The sequence below is a fragment of the Dipteris shenzhenensis genome, chromosome 16 (assembly GCF_047967505.1).
Source record: "Dipteris shenzhenensis isolate YYH24624 ecotype China chromosome 16, Dip_SZ_1.0, whole genome shotgun sequence".
Classification (NCBI taxonomy): Eukaryota; Viridiplantae; Streptophyta; class Polypodiopsida; order Gleicheniales; family Dipteridaceae; genus Dipteris; species Dipteris shenzhenensis.
Window position 1 is genome coordinate 4,113,177 of NC_141611.1, and position 17,743 is coordinate 4,130,919.

A 17,743-nucleotide genomic window follows, 5' to 3' on the forward strand; every position below is an offset into this window, starting at 1 on the left:
TACGAGGTTCATTTCGACCGCCAGTTCGATGATGTATATAGCCAGAACCTCAGCCGCCTACTCCATCCTCATCTATTAGATGCTCTACCATCCACGCAGGACCGGTGGGAACTTGTACATACTTCACTCGTTTCTGCCGCTCAGATGTCGTTCCCTGCCACATGTCATTCGTCTAGTCCCCCACCGGTTGGTCTTGTTCCTTGCAACGGTTGGTATGACGAGGAGTGTAAGGAACTCCGCAGGAAACTTCACCTTGAGACCCGAAACCAAGAGAGACTACAAGTGGTTGGTTAGGCGCAAGAAACGCCAATTTCTAGCCCGGAATGAGGAGGAGCTGAGAAGCTTGCTTTTCAGCTGTGACTCCAAGGAATTCTGGAGAAAATTCCTCCGCTCGAAGTCTCAGAGCCCCCTCACAGATCCACGTGTCTGGTCTGCATACACTTCAGCTCTATACGATGTTCCAGATCAGCCAGCCATCGATTTATCCCATTCCCCTAGGCCAGCTTCATCTAGTCTCTTCACACCAGAGAGTGTCCGTGCAGCAGTCCACCGATTGAAGAATGGGAGAGCTAAGGATCATGATGGATTGCAAGCGGAGTATGTAATCCATGGGATTGATGCCTTAGATTTTGTTCTTTCCCGTCTCTTCAATGAGTCTGTTTGTACAGGCCTACCACAGTCCTGGTTAGGCAATACCATAGTACCTATCCACAAGTCGGGGGACCCTATGGAGCCGTCGAATCACAGGACCATCATGATTGGCCACGTTATGGCCAAGATCTATGCATCAGTTTTGGAAAGCTGTATAAATGACCATGCCGAGATGACAGGACTCAGAGCCAGAGGGCAGGCTGGATTTCGCAGGGATCATTCCACACTTGACCACATCCTCACACTCAGGGCACTGGTAGAGGAGGCGAAGTCACGAAGGCAACGGCTTTATTGTTGCTTTGTGGACTTCAGGAAGGCATTTGACACAGTTCCGCGATTCAGATTGTTTCAGAGGATTCGCCAGATGGGCTTCAGTGGAGAGATACAGTGGGCTATCATAGCTTTGTATGAGAGGGTCACTGGTCGGGTTCGGACACGTGAGGGGCTCTCAGAGGAGGTATGCAGCACGATTGGGGTGAAGCAGGGTTACCCGCTCTCTCCTACTCTCTTTGGATTATATATTGATGAGCTAGAGATGTTTATACAGATGACAGGCGGTGTGGGCTCTACTCTCTCAGGATCCTCCATTCCTATCCTCCTGTATGCGGACGATGTGGTTCTCATTTCCTCTACTGCTCAGGGCCTCCAGGCACATATTGAGGCACTCCACAGGTTTTGCCAGGACAGGGGGTTGACCGTAAACCTTGGCAAGACCAAGGTTGTGGTTTTCAACACCTCTGATCGTATTTACAGCACGGATGAGTTTTGCTTCACATATGACGGACAGCCCATTGAGCTTGTTAGAGAGTACACTTATTTGGGGGCAGTTTTCAGGGGACCGGTTTTCACCATGACATATGCAGCACGAGATAAAAGGGTATGCTTCGTTGGCTCATCTTGAGCCTCAGTGTTTTCAGTCCCACTTTCAGCATCCCGATACGAAATCCTTGCTTTTTGATACATTGGTGAGACCAGCTGCGATGTATGCAGCTCCTTTCTCGGCAAGAGACCTCGGCGCTGCAGATTGGAGACGAGTAGAGAGGTTACAGATCATCATGTTCTCTCGGCTCATTAGGGCCAAGGCTACAGTTCCGCACGAGATCATGCTAGCAGAGTTTGGAGCTACTCCCCTTGCATTGGATGCAGCGTTTCAGTCGGTCATGTATTTGCATAGGGTTAGGAAGTTTGGAGACTCAGCAGCAAGCAGAGCTCGGTTGCCATGGTTAGCACTTGCATCTTCTATGGAGTTGGCACGATCTGGGGCCCGATACTGCTGGTACTTCAGACTCACTAGGTGGCTCACATCTCTTGGACTAGACATGGATAGACTGCCTCCCTTCCGATACAGCATAGATGCCCCTCATCTCGAGTTGACTCGCCACGAGCTTAGCCAGGTCACGATTGCTGCAGCTTCATACGTATCGCACTTGGATTTATCCCACGCAGCTTCCGACGAAGATGGCCACATATCGTGACCACTTCCTTCGGATCTCAGAGGATGGATTTGTCATTCCACCGGGCTATACAGGTATCCACATGTCCCACTCACTGAGGATTGCCCTTGGCCAGCTTAGAGTCTCTTTGCATCAGCTCGAGATAGAGGCTGGTAGGATGCGACGCATGGAGGATGGACGGCGACCAGGCCGAGAGACCAGGATCTGCCCTTGTTGCACCATGGGAGAGGTGGAGTCAGAGGAGCACTTCATTTGCAGATGCCCGCTATATTATGAGCTCAGAGGTAGATTCCACTGTCTCTTCACGGATGGCTTTGGACCTCTCTCACGAGTGATGGACTACGAGGATCAGCATTGCCTAGCTCTTTATGTCAGGGAGGCCACTATGCTTCGACGAGACTACCTCAGAGACCATCAGCACAGACCGGAGCGTGATAGAGCCCAGCCTGATAGAGCTCAGGCACACGCTATACCAGAGGACAGAGACCAGGAGGAGCACGAGGAGGTCAGAGCTCACACAGGACACATGCCTCCACCCTGTGGATGTACATATGAGATGGTTTGTAGACGCCGCAGGATCTTGTTACATAGGGGACGTACTCGTCGCTTCATCTCCAGACGATCCAAGATGATGGCAGCTTTTCGGAGGAGACTTACTCATGGAGATCTCGCCCCACCAGCCGCTCACCTCACCTTTGCTCAGATTTGTACTCTCATAGCAGGAGGCAGAGTCGATGGACAGGATTTCCAGTATTATTTTGGTTCTCAGACTCCGTGACACCTGGACTTGTATCTTTGCATTGGCATATTGTACTCATTCCCCCCATTTTGCACCTAGGGGCGGTTTCCTTGCATCTAGTTTACTTTGTATTTAGGCTCAGATTTGACATTATGTACTTTCACTTGCATTGTATTGCATAGCACTTAGATGATATTCGACGATGCCTCTTCTTTGTGGCACGTTGATTTTGTGCTATCTTGTATGCAGAGTTCTTGATGTCCCATGGGCCCATTTTGGCCTTTAGTGGACAATAATACACTTTCTTTCTTTCTTTCTTTCTTTCTTTCTCTCTCTCTCTCTCTGGTCACCCGTGGATGTTAATAGACTCCCTCCCTCCCCCTCTCTCTCTCTCTCTCTCTCTCTCTCTCTCTCTCTCAATTGGCGACACTTTGGCCAAGATCTACGGGTCAATACTAGAGAGGGAGATCAGCAACTACACAGAGGCACATGGGCAACGGGTTCTCTCTCTCTCTCTCCCCGCCCCTCTCTCTCTCTCTCTCTCTCTCTCTCTCTCTCTCTCTCTCTCTCCCCCCCCCTCTCTCTGGTCTCCCCCCCCCCCTCTCTCTCCCCCCCCTCTCTCTGGTCTCCCGTGGATGTTAATAGACTCCCTCCCTCCCTCCCTCTCTCTCTCTCTCTCTCTCTCTCTCTCTCTCTCTCTCTCTCGATTGGCGATGGCCAAGATCTACGGGTCAATACTGGAGAGGGAGATCAACAGCTACACAGAGGCACATGGGCAACGGGCTCTAGGACAAGCAGGAGTCATGACAACACTCCACCTAGACATCTTCACCCAACGGGCTATCATTGAGGAGGTGACATCAAGATCCCAGAAAGTCTATGTCTGCTTTGTAGACTTCCAAAAGGCTTTCAACACTGTCCTACGTTCTCATATGATCAGGAGATGTAGATTCCAGAGGTCATGACCTGGAACTAATTCTATCTGATGATCTACCAACCTCACTGGTGGCAGATCAGCGGCAACTCATAAATACATCTGCAAATTCTCTGTATGCTGCAACTCATTAAATACATCTGCAAATTCTGTTTTAATCTCTGTAAGTGTTCGTGCTTTCCATGGTTATTAAAGCATCAAGAACCAATATCCCCTTCCTAGAGCGGATCATTTGATTGATAGGCTGCAGGGACCTTTCTATTTTACGAAGATTGACCTTTGTACTCATTACCACCAGCTACGCATAGTTGAGAAAGACATCTCTAAGACGAGATCTGAAGTAGATACGGCCATTAGGAGTTCGTAATACTCTCTTTTGGACAAATTAATGCTCATCGACGTAAGCTGAGCATGTCGCACATCTCCCCTAGGAGTTTTAATTTTCCTAATTTATCCAATGCGTAGGTATTCCAACTATCAAGATAACTCGTCTTCTTCCATTTGTTTGGTTTTGGATTAGCCTATTCCTCAGATAGTAAGGCAGCTTCCAGCGTTTCTAAAGAAGTCAAAGAGGGATTATTCGAAGCTGATGACAAAACCTCCTTAAGGGACACAGACAAATCTAGTGGACATCAAAGACTAGGTACTCAAAGATGCTGAGGCACTTTCAATAATCAAGGGATTACTACATATTAGCCTTTAGGTGCTTCCAAATACTCAATTGCACATAAGGCCTCAATGATCTCTTCAAGACCAACAGTGCGGCGCATTTTGTGACTCAAAAACTAATTATTCAAGTTGAATGGGTGGAACGTATCAGTCACTTAGTGAAAATGAAGGTTATGCGAGATTGATTGGCTGCAATTTGTCAAGAAGTGAACAATAACCAGTTGGCCATGCTCATGGTCAACAAACTTTGAAGGAGCTACAATTTAATAGACATTGTTTGAGGGAGATGGCAACGACAAGGACTTTCTTGCTAAAGCAAAGGCAAGGCCAGAGGCAAGGACATGTAGCAAGGGTAATCTCAAGGATTAGAGGACAAGGACATGCTACCAGGAAGTAGCAATATTTTAAGTGGACAAAAAAATATGTGGACGAAATTGATAAATATAACCCAATTAGAAAATGTAGTAGCTTAAGAATATAAGATGACCAGCTCAGAATTTACCGAACTATCAGTTTGGGGATTTTACTTTTAGCTGAATTGCAATCACTGTCTATTTTATTCTGGGCTTCCTTTTATAAGATCTCCAATTAAACTTTTTTATGAAACAAGCAAGGGAACAAAGGAAAGAAACAGATGAACTTCCAATATAGCCCATCCATTCCTTGATGGAGTTGACCATCCATCCATCAAAACCGCATAATTCATCCATCGAGTAATCTAATCATCACTATCTAAGGCACTCTTCTCGTTCACAGTCCGCGAGTGAATTCTTTCTCAAAATCAATTCTACCATCTAGCCACCATTGCCAACAATCGTTGGCTCTTAGGAGGCTTTCAATTCTAGGAGCTGATTAATCTCCTTCATAATGACCTAAGGATAATGATGGATCCTTTCAAAGAGGACCTCATCCTCAATCTCAATCAAACTGTCATTCAAGGTAGGAGGAATGACCGCAAAGAATAACGTGAGGACCTTCTATGTAGAAGGGAATCAAATTGATTATTCGATAAGATGTTCACCAAAGAAGTTTTGGTGAATCTACTTCCTTGGTAGAATATGACTGATTTGCGTCAGTTTCCCAAGCACTCCAAAGCTTATACAATCCAAGACCACAAAATATTTCTCGAGCAGGCCGCAGAAGAAGGAAAGCATTAAGGGTAGGATGGTCTGGCTAAGGTCAAGGAAGCGGACCTTGCCTCAGACGACGAAGACCCTAAACCGGTCTATATAGTAGATGACCTCACACCCAAGCAAGAAGAGCCTCTTATTACCCTCTTTAATGAGTTTCAAGATTGCTTTGCTTGGAAGTGGTGTGCCATCCGAGGTTGTACAACATACCATCCCTATGATGGATGATAATAGACCGATGTGGCCAATGAATCCAAAGTATGTGACGATTGTACGGGAAGAGAGAGAAAATTAATAGACGTAGGGTTCATCTATGAGATCGAGCATATGGACTGGGTATCCCCCATCATCATAGTGCTAAAAAAGAATGGCAAGATCAAAGTATGCATAGATATCAAAAAGGTAAATGCCACGACTCGTAAAGAACATTGCCCATTGCCCTTTACAAAGCATGTCCTGGAGAGAGTCGGTGGCATGGACTAAATCTAGGCGAATCTGAAGCAACAAGTCTCGGTAAATCCTTCATGAAACAGGATTGAAGAAGGCTGCGATGAATCTATTATAATATCTTACTAAGCGCATAATTCAAGAGATATTGAAGACTCTCCTCGTCCATATACCTAGATGAGTCAAGGAACATGCCCAAACTCATCCTCTAAAAACACAATATAGTGCACTTTCAATCTCATGATAGTCACTCATAAGGTTGAAAACCATAAACTCCATCACGCATAGCAGGGACTAGCTACTACAACATCCCCACTGACGTCATCAGCGCCCAACAGTGGGTGTAGACCATAGTATAAACATATGCTCTCACACATACAAATCCACACACCCACATACTTGAGCATCCATTTATACAAAGTCTTCGTACTAAGTTTCTATCAGCACTCCGGAGGTGAAAGGCAGACTCAGCCATGACGAAGGCTAGCACTAAAGGAGAAGGCTAATCAAAAGGTAGTCCAATATCTCTTCATTCAAGCTACAACTGCTTGTGAAGACTATATGATTTCATTTTAGTCTCTCCTAGACGAGCATCTAAAATTAGCTGATAGGGCAACGCACCACTTAAGATAGAAAGAATTATCGCAAAACTAGCAAGGGACGAAAACTTCACAAGGTGAAGTTTGCATGTCCGCTAATACGGCAGAAGTATATACCTAGATGAGTCCAAGAACATGCCCAAACTCATCCTCTAAAAGCACAATATAGTGCAGTTTCAATCTCATGATAGTCACTCATAAGGTTGAAAACCATAAACTCCATCACACACAGCAGGGACTAGCTACTACGACATCCCCATTGACGTCATCAACGCCCAACAGTGGATGTAGACATAGTATAAACATATGCTCTCACACATACAAATCCACACACCCACACATACTTGAGCATCCATTTATACAAAGTCTTAAGCTGCAGAAGGTCACAATAGCCTATTGTGAAAACAGACAAAATGTTCCTCCTTAATTTAATTAAGCTAAGTAAATGGCAGAGCAATACTCTAAATCAAATGGCTCTTGAAAGAGCCGTTTTACATTTAGGATGAGACCAAATCAGAACGTCGGGACAACAGGGTTGTCAAGCTCTTGCCAAAAACAATCAATAAGGCCTGGCTTCTTTAAGCCTACCAATTTGACATATAATCCCCATAGAAAAGTAATGAAAGATTCCAAGATTCAAGCAAACTAATCCTTTTATGCAATTCCAGCATTGAAAACCAATAATAAAGTTGCTTAGTGTATCTGACCAAAATACAGCATATTACAACAATAATCATCACATATAACTTAGGTCCTACGAACATATTGCACTGCCTGACAGTCTTCAATAGAACCCCTCTTAAATTACTAAAGAATGCACATGAAAATCAGATGAAAACATCAACAAATAACTTTGATGCTCACTCTCGAAAAAGCTCATGTATGTTCAGATCGTTCTCCCGTAATTTTGGCCCGGTACTATACCAGCCAACCACATGCTCCTTTGCTGCACATCATCACGAAAAGTCTGCATCAAACATTCACAAAAAGAGCTCACACCTAGCACCAATGAGCAGACTCAGCAAAATGCAATGCACTGACCATTTATCCGCTTGAACATGTCAAACATTGCCTCATGGTAATTGTGATCTAGAAACCAAATGCTAGGATCTTTGTCATCCTCCTCAAAAGGCACTGCCAAGAACAAAGAAGAAAGCAAGTTATCAATTGCCTATTACCTCAACTCCTCAAAACTGTCGATGAGCTCTCTCTCTCTCTCTCTCTCTGTCACGGGGGCGTTAAATTCTAAGTACTTTAATGTACTACAAGACCGTAACAACTTTGGTTTTAAAAGTCCAAGCATGGGCTTAATAATGTGTAATCAAACGCGGCATGGTGCCTAGCACATAAGCGTAATTAATCCCTAGGCCCAAAGGGATTCCAAGGAATTAAAAGAGTGGTTGTTGGGAAATGATGATGTGGCATTTTTAATGGGCCCCCTAGAGGGCCATGTACCTTCAGTGGCCCCCCTAGAGTTCCAGGTGGCTCTAGTGTCTTCTACATGCTCCTTTGCCATTCCTGGACCTTCCTGGGCCTTCTAAACTTCACACGCGTGGTTTTCTCTCTCATCTTCTCCCTTTGTTGAGATTTTGGACTGGGTTTTCAGCCTCCTTCAGCTGAATTCCGTTTTTCTTCATAACTCCTCACCCGTTTGCATTCCTTGACTTTCGTTTGGCCCAACGGCTTCCCCTCTGCCTCCCCTTCGTAGTGATATGCTTTTCCCTCCGTGCGTTTGGTAGAACGGGCAGAGCTGAGCACTTCTTTTGCTGGTCGAATTTGCAAAAGTGGCTTTTTCTGGACCTTGTTGCTTCTACCGCCTTCTGGGCCTCTCCTCTTGCAAAGCTACAGCTTTCTGTTGAATTTCGAGTGGTCCCACGCGCTGGTTGACTGGTTTTTCTCAGTTTTGAAGGACTTTCCGGCGATGAAACTTCTCCAAAACCTTCTCAATGCATTCCTCTCTAAAGCACGCTTCTTTTGAGCCCAAGAACTCCCATTTCTTCGGGACAGAAGTGCTTCTTTTCGCATTTTTCAATGGAATTCTTGCTGGTCGGCTCTTGTAAATGCTCTTTCTTCATGCCTTTGCACTCCTCTTTGGCTGAGAATGCAATTGGGCATTGGCTACTATGTCCTCTTGAAGATTGAGGACTTGGTTCAAGTTTTCACGGCTTGGTGAGTTGTGATTTTGCTGCTGCAATTTCTTTTTGCCATAAGCTATTGATTGGCCTCGTGTGCCGCCTCTTTCTTGGCTCACAGGTGCCCAAGCAGTGCTACATGAGTCATTCTTTGGTTGGGTACTTTACTGATTTTATTTGGAGCTTTGAAAAGCTTTGTGAATGCTATCTGGAAACCACTCAAAGAGAGTGCAGCTGGGGTGCAGTGTGATTGCATATGGACAGCCAATGGAATTGTACTCGGAAAAGAGAATGCCTTTGGGTTGAGCCTATGGGTTAAGTGCACTTATGTGATGGTGTTCTATGCTTGAAAGCCTTGCGAAGGCTTAGTGAATTGGGGCTGCGTGCTTAGTTGCAGGGAAGGTCTCCCAGATGCAACTTGTAATCATTTCACTGTGAAATATAAAGAAATACCGAAAGGGGCGCCACGGTGTTTGGGGCCAATCGGGTGCACTTGTCTATGTTTGTTGAGCAGGGGCATTCTAGCCTCCATCCCTTTTTCAGTGGTTTTGTTTGTGAACAAATGGGTAAATGCCAAATGGTGATCATGCAATGGTTAATGGTTGTGATATATGCTTTGTGAGCTGTAAATAAGTGCTGAAGTGATTAAAGGTTTAGTTCCACTGCCCTCTGAGTGATTAGAGGCCAGTTTCATTGGTTCTATTGCCGGGATACCACACACTCTTTCTCAAGAGGTGGGCCTCGGTAGTTTGGTGGAAGGATATCTTTGCTGCACTTTTTGACAGCTGAATATTACAACCATTAAAAGAGTGGTTGTTGGGAAATGATGATGTGGCATTTTTAATGGACCCCCTAGAGGGCCATGTACCTTCAGTGGCCCCCCTAGAGTTCCAGGTGGCTCTAGTGTCTTCTACATGCTCCTTTGCCATTCCTGGACCTTCCTGGGCCTTCTAAACTTCACACGCGTGGTTTTCTCTCTCATCTTCTCCCTTTGTTGAGATTTTGGACTGGGTTTTCAGCCTCCTTCAGCTGAATTCCGTTTTTCTTCATAACTCCTCACCCGTTTGCATTCCTTGACTTTCGTTTGGCCCAACGGCTTCCCCTCTGCCTCCCCTTCGTAGTGATATGCTTTTCCCTCCGTGCGTTTGGTAGAATGGGCAGAGCTGAGCACTTCTTTTGCTGGTCGAATTTGCAAAAGTGGCTTTTTCTGGACCTTTTTGCTTCTACCGCCTTCTGGGCCTCTGCTCTTGCAAAGCTACAGCTTTCTGTTGAATTTCGAGTGGTCTCACGCGCTGGTTGACTGGTTTTTCTCAGTTTTGAAGGACTTTCCGGCGATGAAACTTCTCCAAAACCTTCTCAATGCATTCCTCTCTAAAGCACGCTTCTTTTGAGCCCAAGAACTCCCATTTCTTCGGGACAGAAGTGCTTCTTTTCGCATTTTTCAATGGAATTCTTGCTGGTCGGCTCTTGTAAATGCTCTTTCTTCATGCCTTTGCACTCCTCTTTGGCTGAGAATGCAATTGGGCATTGGCTACTATGTCCTCTTGAAGATTGAGGACTTGGTTCAAGTTTTCACGGCTTGGTGAGTTGTGATTTTGCTGCTGCAATTTCTTTTTGCCATAAGCTATTGATTGGCCTCGTGTGCCGCCTCTTTCTTGGCTCACAGGTGTCCACGGAGTGCTACATGAGTCATTCTTTGGTTGGGTACTTTGCTGATTTTATTTTGGAGCTTTGAAAAGCTTTGTGAATGCTATCTGGAAACCACTCAAAGAGAGTGCAGCTGGGGTGCAGTGTGATTGCATCTGGACAGCCAATGGAATTGAACACGGAAAAGAGAATGCCTTTGGGTTGAGCCTATGGGTTCAGTGCACTTATGTGATGGTGTTCTATGCTTGAAAGCCTTGCGAAGGCTTAGTGAATTGGGGCTGCGTGCTTAGTTGCAGGGAAGGTCTCCCAGATGCAACTTGTAATCATTTCACTGTGAAATATAAAGAAATACCGAAAGGGGAGGGGCGCCACGGTGTTTGGGGCCAATCGGGTGCACTTGTCTATATACCTAGATGAATCCAGGAACATTCCCAAACTCATCCTCTAAAAACAAAACATAGTGCAGTTTCAATCTCATGATAGTCACTCACAAGGTTGAAAACCATAAACTCCATCATGCATAGCAGGGAGTAGCAACTATGACATCCCCACTGACGTCATCAGCACCCAACAGTGGGTGTAGACTATAGTATAAAAATATGCTCTCACACATACAAATCCACACACCCACACATACTTGAGCATCCGTTTATACAAAGTCTTCGTACTGAGTTTCTGTCGGCACTCCGGAGGCACTTGTCTATGTTTGTTGAGCAGGGGCATTCTAGCCCCCATCCCTTTTTCAGTGGTTTTGTTTGTGAACAAATGGGTAAATGCCAAATGGTGATCATGCAATGGTTAATGGTTGTGACATATGCTTTGTGAGCTGTAAATAAGTGCTGAAGTGATTAAAGGTTTAGTTCCACTGCCCTCTGAGTGATTAGAGGCCGGTTTTACTCTCTCTCTCTCTCTTTCTCTCTCTCTCTCTCTCTCCACCTGCGTGCAGCTCTCCTTCAGCTCCCAGCCCCCCTCACGCAGCTCCTCCACCTCCCACCCCCTGTCACGCAGCTCTCAGCCTACACTGTGCAGCTCCTCCACCCCCTCACACAGCTCCCTCAGCTCACAGTCCCACTTGTGCACCTCCACCATCCCCCTGCCTAGCTCCTGCAAACCCCCTTGTTCAGCTCCCTTACCCCCCAGCCCCCCTCACACCACTTTCAGGCCCCTTCCGCTCGACTCCTCCCTCAGCTCCTAGCCCCCTCTCGACTCCTCTCAGCTTCCTTTCAGCTCCACTAATATCTCCCTCACAGCCCCTCCTCCCCTAGTCCCTCACAGCCTCCCGGCATGCTCCCAGCAGACCCCTCTCTTGCAGCCTGCAAAGGCACACAATCACAATCCCCTTTTCTCTGTCTCCCCACCCCCAAATTGGGCTGAACCCCCAGCCCAATCTCAGGGGTTAGTCTCAGCTAGGGGGTGCACTAAGATATGGTCAATAGTGAGCAAACATATTCCTCAAAATCCCCTTCTCCTGCAACCTCAACTCCAACCAGCAAAATCCTGTACTGTAGAGTGGCAGCCTCGACACCCTCTCCCTATGCAAGAACATACCAACGAGGGGGCCTAACGGGCCCATCGTTGGCCCCCAGGGCCCAAGAGCAGATTTTCTATTTACAACAATAAGTATGAGAGCTAAGGTTGCAGATGGCAGCTCTGGTAGCCCAAATCCAGGTCCTCGAAGGGCTCGAGAAGCAAGGAGTAATCAAGGGAATGTAGACCTGCAAGGCCTCTTCTCCTACCCCCAATTAGTTTCTAGAGTCAAGAATCTTGGTCACACAGAACTGTAAGCCATCAAGAAGGAAATGATTGTAGAGGTGGATTCAAAGGCGAATAAAACTGACATTCAAGCTGATAGCAAGGAGCATGAAGCAAAACACAACAATGAAAATCAAGATCGGAAGCCTTCCTCAAACCTGGTTCAATGATGAGGATACATACAAGGGGACTCTAGCACACATCAAAGCAGCCACCCCTAGCATTGAAATGGCCGGAGGAAGACAAAGACGGGAAAGCTCCCACATCTAATATTCGTGACTCAAGAGGACATGCCATAATCACATTTAGCACACGAGATATACGAATCAAGCTTCTTCACCGATCTCACAACCCGAAAAGTACCAAGATATGGTTAGACAAAGAACTTCCACGAAGCTCAACCAAGCCAAAAGACAATGGAATAACCCAAGGCCAAGGCTGCTGTAACAGTGGGGAGTTCTAGGTTTAGCAATCAGCTAGTTAAATGGGCCCAGTTAGCCTAAAAAGGGGGTCTCATTCATTGTAAACACTTTAGTACTCTCTTGTATTTTTACTAGTGGTTCTAGGCTTGATTGTGGGCTTGCCATGTGGCAGCCTGTTGTAATAATCCAATAAGCCAACATGTGCTGGCCCACTTTTCTAAAAGTATATAAAGGGGCTTCAGCTGTGCTACACATTCATAGTCAGCTAGTTAAATGGGCCCAGTTAGCCTAAAAGGGGGGTCTCATTCATTGTAAACAGTTTAGTACTCTCTTGTATTTTTAGTAGTGGTTCTAGGCTTGATTGTGGGCTTGCCACGTTGCAGCCTCTCCCACAAGCAAACATATGCTCGCCCACTTTTCTAAAAGCATGTAAAGGGGCTTCAGTTGTACTACACATTCATCCTACACGAATGCAATTCACATTTCTCTCAATCATTGTTGGCACTTCCTAAGCATCAGCTCGAAGGCTGCGCATGCAAGGACAGTATCTAGCACCTAGCTAGCCAGCCATCAAGGGAGCTGCTTGATCCCTTGCCCTCTTCATGTAAGAGTGACCTAACCCTACCCCTTTACTTCCTTTTCTGCTAATTCCAGCTAAACAGTTCTCTAAGTTCCCAAAACTAGTGACTGCTAAATAGCTATAGTAGAAGCCGAAAATGGGCACTATATCGTGAGGTCGTGGCCCTCATAAAGGAATTCAAATTCAAATCAAAAGACGCTCAATCTTAAACTGATGTATGGCCAATTATTATCTTCATTTTCAGACTACAATGTAGGTATCTTATAACAATTGCAGTCAGTTCATTTGAGAGCTGCCTTGTGCCCACCCTGAACCGATGTATTAACTGGGTTTTATGCTGGCCCATAGACCTGTTGGTCTCCTGTGGACATTGATAGACTTTCTTTCTTTCTCTCTCAAGTAAGTCAGTGCAAAAGTTGTTTCCTAAAATTAAACTTGCAATATTCGAGCGGACATTCATGGAATTTTCATAAGGCCCCTGTCGCAGCGGAAGTGTGCAAGTCAAAGAAGCTTTGTTCATAAAAGAAGTGCTTAAACATGTTAAAAGGGCAGACACAATCTTGATACAACGCTTCCAAAATTACAACACGGTTTCTTTTTTTAGCTCCAATTGACAAGCTCAGCATCAGTACAACCGTAATATTGTGCAGGAACTTGAAGAATATGAGAAAAGTGCTTGAAAAAACTAGCAACTTTCTGGCAAATGAGGGAGGAAAAATGCTAAGCAAATTCCAACTTGCAGTTCTAAAATGGAAGAGACTTGCTACAACAATTTTTTAAATTCAAGCTCTAATTCAACTCATGGTTTCCTTCTGCGATGTTTTGGGCAGTTGAGGTTGAAAAGATAACATGCGATCAGCCCATCTTTGGGGCTGGCCCTGCTGCAGACAGGCCCGATCGTGCCAACCCTGCTGGATGGCTGGCTGCTAATCATTCTATAGCTGCTGTTGCTGTTGAAACATGGTGCATCTTGGCTGGCAAAAGTGCCGCAGATGACATGCCTGTTGCAAGTGCAGCCCTTTGGCTGAAGGCAGCCCATTGGCTGGTCTTCTTCGTACCAATCCAGCTCCCATGCTAGGCTCTATGCGTGGGCTTCAATCATCCTACCCATCTTATAGGGCAATGATCTGCAATCTCTCCCCAAACTGTGGCTCGCAAAGGAAGGTATACCTTTGTAAGACTGGAATATATCCAATCGTACAAATTCAAATGTTTGTCGTTCTAAAGTCCAAAAAATCTTTACTGAAACGAGAAAATGAAAGAGAAGAAAAATGAGCTAGCCAAATTTTTTGAAAAACAAAAGGTAGACATACCTAGCAAGCAAAGTAACGATTACGCCGTCATCAGTACCCAAGCATAAGCAGCTATACTGGGTTTCCAAAGACCCGTGGTGTCCCTTGGGCAAACCCAGTGCTTACTAAAATACGTCAATTAAACAAAAGGGAAAGATAACAAGAAACAAAGAAGAAAGGCAGAAGATGACTAAGCAAAAGTAAAAAAACAAATCAAGAAACAAAAGAGAGCGAAAAAAGGGAATAAAATCTCTCTCTCTCTCTCTCTCTCTCTCTCTCTCTCATATATGAATGAAAGAAAAAAATGACAATGAATAAATTATTTAAAACATATAAAACTAAAGGAACCACTTACACGTATGTACCGCTTCCTACAATGATGCAATATTAAATTCCTTACTTAAAAGCACATGGATACTCAATTTAACTATTTTTTCAAACTAGAAAAAAAGCAGGTTGTTCAGCTCCCACTTTTTGTTTTCAGCTTATGTTCAATCATTCTAAACATGCCTAAGATCTAAGATCGTGCGTACTTTTTTCATTATTTTTCTTGGATTATACCCCTTGTGCAGCAAATTGATCAAATTACTACATTGAGTGATATAGTTGTACAAAGGAAGGAAAATCTATGGAATTGAGTCCATATTTGGCCAAATCAGAAATGTTTGAGTCAATGTAAGGCATTTTTATAATCTGTAAACCAATATATTCAGGTTGTTGACGTTTATCATATATATTAGACTCTAATCCTTGCAAAGGAAGGTAGACCTTTACCTTAGCCAGCCAAATGCAGCATGCCACATCATTGTGGAGAAGATGCATGTGGCATCCCTTTCTGCTGAATATAAACATTACTTAAAATGAGAATGTTTAAAATTGTTAGGAGCTCCTACCTTCGTTTGGCTGTGCAGTCTCACTTATTGGACCTTGTCGAGACCCTCTCCTTGACACGTTTCTCCAAAGTCCTCGGACAACTTTGTTGCATTTGCCATTACAGCAGAAAGTCGTTTTCAAGTTCACAGCACACTTGTGCAGATTGTTACAAACCCTTGCTCTCATAGACCCTTCGCTCTTTCAAAGACGTTAATAAACTTCCTTTCTTTCTTTCTCCAATTCTCTATCTCAGATAGGACAATCCCGTTATGAAATAGTATAAAAGGTCCAACGTTATTGATCCTGTTGGCTTTCTTTCAATTCTACTTACGATAAGACAATCCATTACCATTCTTTAAAGGTAAAAGAGGTTCCATTCATCGACATTCACTGTCTCCAACCCATTCACTAACTTCTAGAATGTAAACCACACATGAATGCTTCAATATAGCACCAATTAATTTCTCCCTTATCAAAAGCATTTGCTAACGTCTATAAGTCTAAAGATACGTGAAGGCTTGATATAGCACCAATGAGTCCCTCCTAGTGCTCAATGTAACCTAGCAGCACTGCTAATACAGCACCAATAAGTCCCTCCCTTATCATCAATACTGAGCGTAACATAGCAGCATTGCTATTTCTGATATAGCACCAATGAGTCTTCCCCCCATCACCAGTGCTCAGTGTAACATAGCAGCACTGCTGTTTCTCAGCCACATTTACGCAATCAAAGATATCAAATATCTAGATGAATCCAGGAACATGCCCAAACTCATCCTCTTAAAACACAACATAGTGCAGTTTCAATCTCATGATAGTCACTCATAAGTTTGAAAACCATAAACTCCATCACGCATAGCAAGGACAAGCTACTATGACATCCCCACTGAAGTCATCAGTGCCCAACAGTGGGTGTAGACCATAGTATAAACATATGCTCATACAAATCCACACCCCCACGCATACTTGAGCATCCATTTATAGAGTCTTCGTACTGAGTTTCTGTCCGCACTCCGGAGGTGAAGGGCAACCCAGGATATCAAAATGTAATGAAGAGGGAAAAGGGGCTAATGTAGTTGTACTCTAGTGAGAATTAGAGGGGACCATACAAGAACAACCCACCACTCCTCTACACAAAACCTCGTCAAAGGCTCTGTACCTCACACAGAAAACACAAATCGTACCAGAGTAGGGTGCATAGATTTACAGACATTAGAAAATAACTTACCGACATAAAAATCGTGTTCTTAGGGTTTATTAAGTATCTCAGCACACAAATAAAGAATCAAATGCTATATTAACATTCTGAAGTCGTGTCTATTCAAAAAAAGTACTGCCTTGCGCCGAAAGAATACTTTCCTTGAATTGCCCAGTACCAGCTACTTCATGCATTGCCCAGGAAGGGCTACTTCAGTCAAACAAAATTTTACCTCTTGCTTGATCTGAATCTTGTGGGCACATGAAAGGCAAAAACAAAAGTGGTACAGACACTTGGCATGCTAACACACGGTGGCGTAGGACGAAGTGGAAAGCCCAAGACGTAAATCGAGATGTGACCTGCACATTCAGCTCTGAAGCATAACAGTGCAAAATTTAAGCGCACACCTGCGTAGCTGTTAGTGACGTCGACCCGACCACGAAAAGTCGCTCCGAGAAGAACTCCCACCACACGTTTACGAGTTTCCTTGGCCACGCGGTTGTAATTGTCCACGATACTAAGCAGCACAAGAGGGTGAACTACCACCTTCTCGATCAATCTCTCCCCTACCTGGCTGGATGTCACAACGTCCATTGCTCCTCTGTTGCCTCAGCGCTCGCGCTCTCTCTCTCTCTCTCTCTCTCTCTCTCTCTCTCTCTCTCCCCCCTCTTGATGCCTTCTTCTCCTTGTGTTACTTCAAAGTTCGGTCTTCGACTATTCTATTTCATCTGCAGCACCCAGAGGGGAACCGTTGTGCTTTGCTTCAGAGCTACGGCAATTTCTCAAATCCGTCTAAACACTCCACCAAGATGAACTTGAAAATCCAAATGAGAAAATTGTTAGCCTAGGGCCCGAAGGATGCGAGGACACGCAAAAGGAAAGATGTGTCGGAGCACTCGCAGGATCTTGGTGGCCGCTATGCACTACCGACGTTCTAGATTCATGCATTGAATGAGCTTGAAATAGGTTATTAGGGGAATTGCTTGTCCTCTTAGGTAAATAACTTTTATTTATAAATGAATGCTTATGTGTCACCATGAGTTTTCGGCCTGCCATGGGGAGGCCTAAGTGAAGGCGAGGCAATCAGAAGCGAAACTAGATTGCACGGCAGGCAGTCTTTCCATTGTGGAGCAAGTAACTACTAACTCAACATTGAAGTTGAATCCTTCTATCTTATCAATTGTTTGAGGAAAAAAGAGAATGAGTAAAATAGTGGACATGAGA

The 17,743-nt window shown here is 44.8% G+C and overlaps 1 protein-coding gene across 1 annotated transcript in view; it reads right to left on the bottom strand.

Annotated features, from left to right (window-relative positions):
* Positions 1–17,499, bottom strand: part of LOC147892433 (26S proteasome non-ATPase regulatory subunit 7 homolog A-like) — a 36,448-nt gene extending 18,949 nt beyond the window's left edge. The window contains exons 1-3 of the mRNA XM_087387594.1: positions 16,927–17,499; positions 7,665–7,757; positions 7,488–7,569 (exon numbers count right to left, since the gene is read on the bottom strand). Coding sequence (XP_087243720.1) covers positions 7,488–7,569; positions 7,665–7,757; positions 16,927–17,113 — 362 coding nt within the window. The 5' untranslated portion in view covers positions 17,114–17,499. The remainder of the gene's footprint in view (positions 1–7,487; positions 7,570–7,664; positions 7,758–16,926) is intronic.
* Between the last annotated feature and the right edge of the window lie 244 nt (positions 17,500–17,743).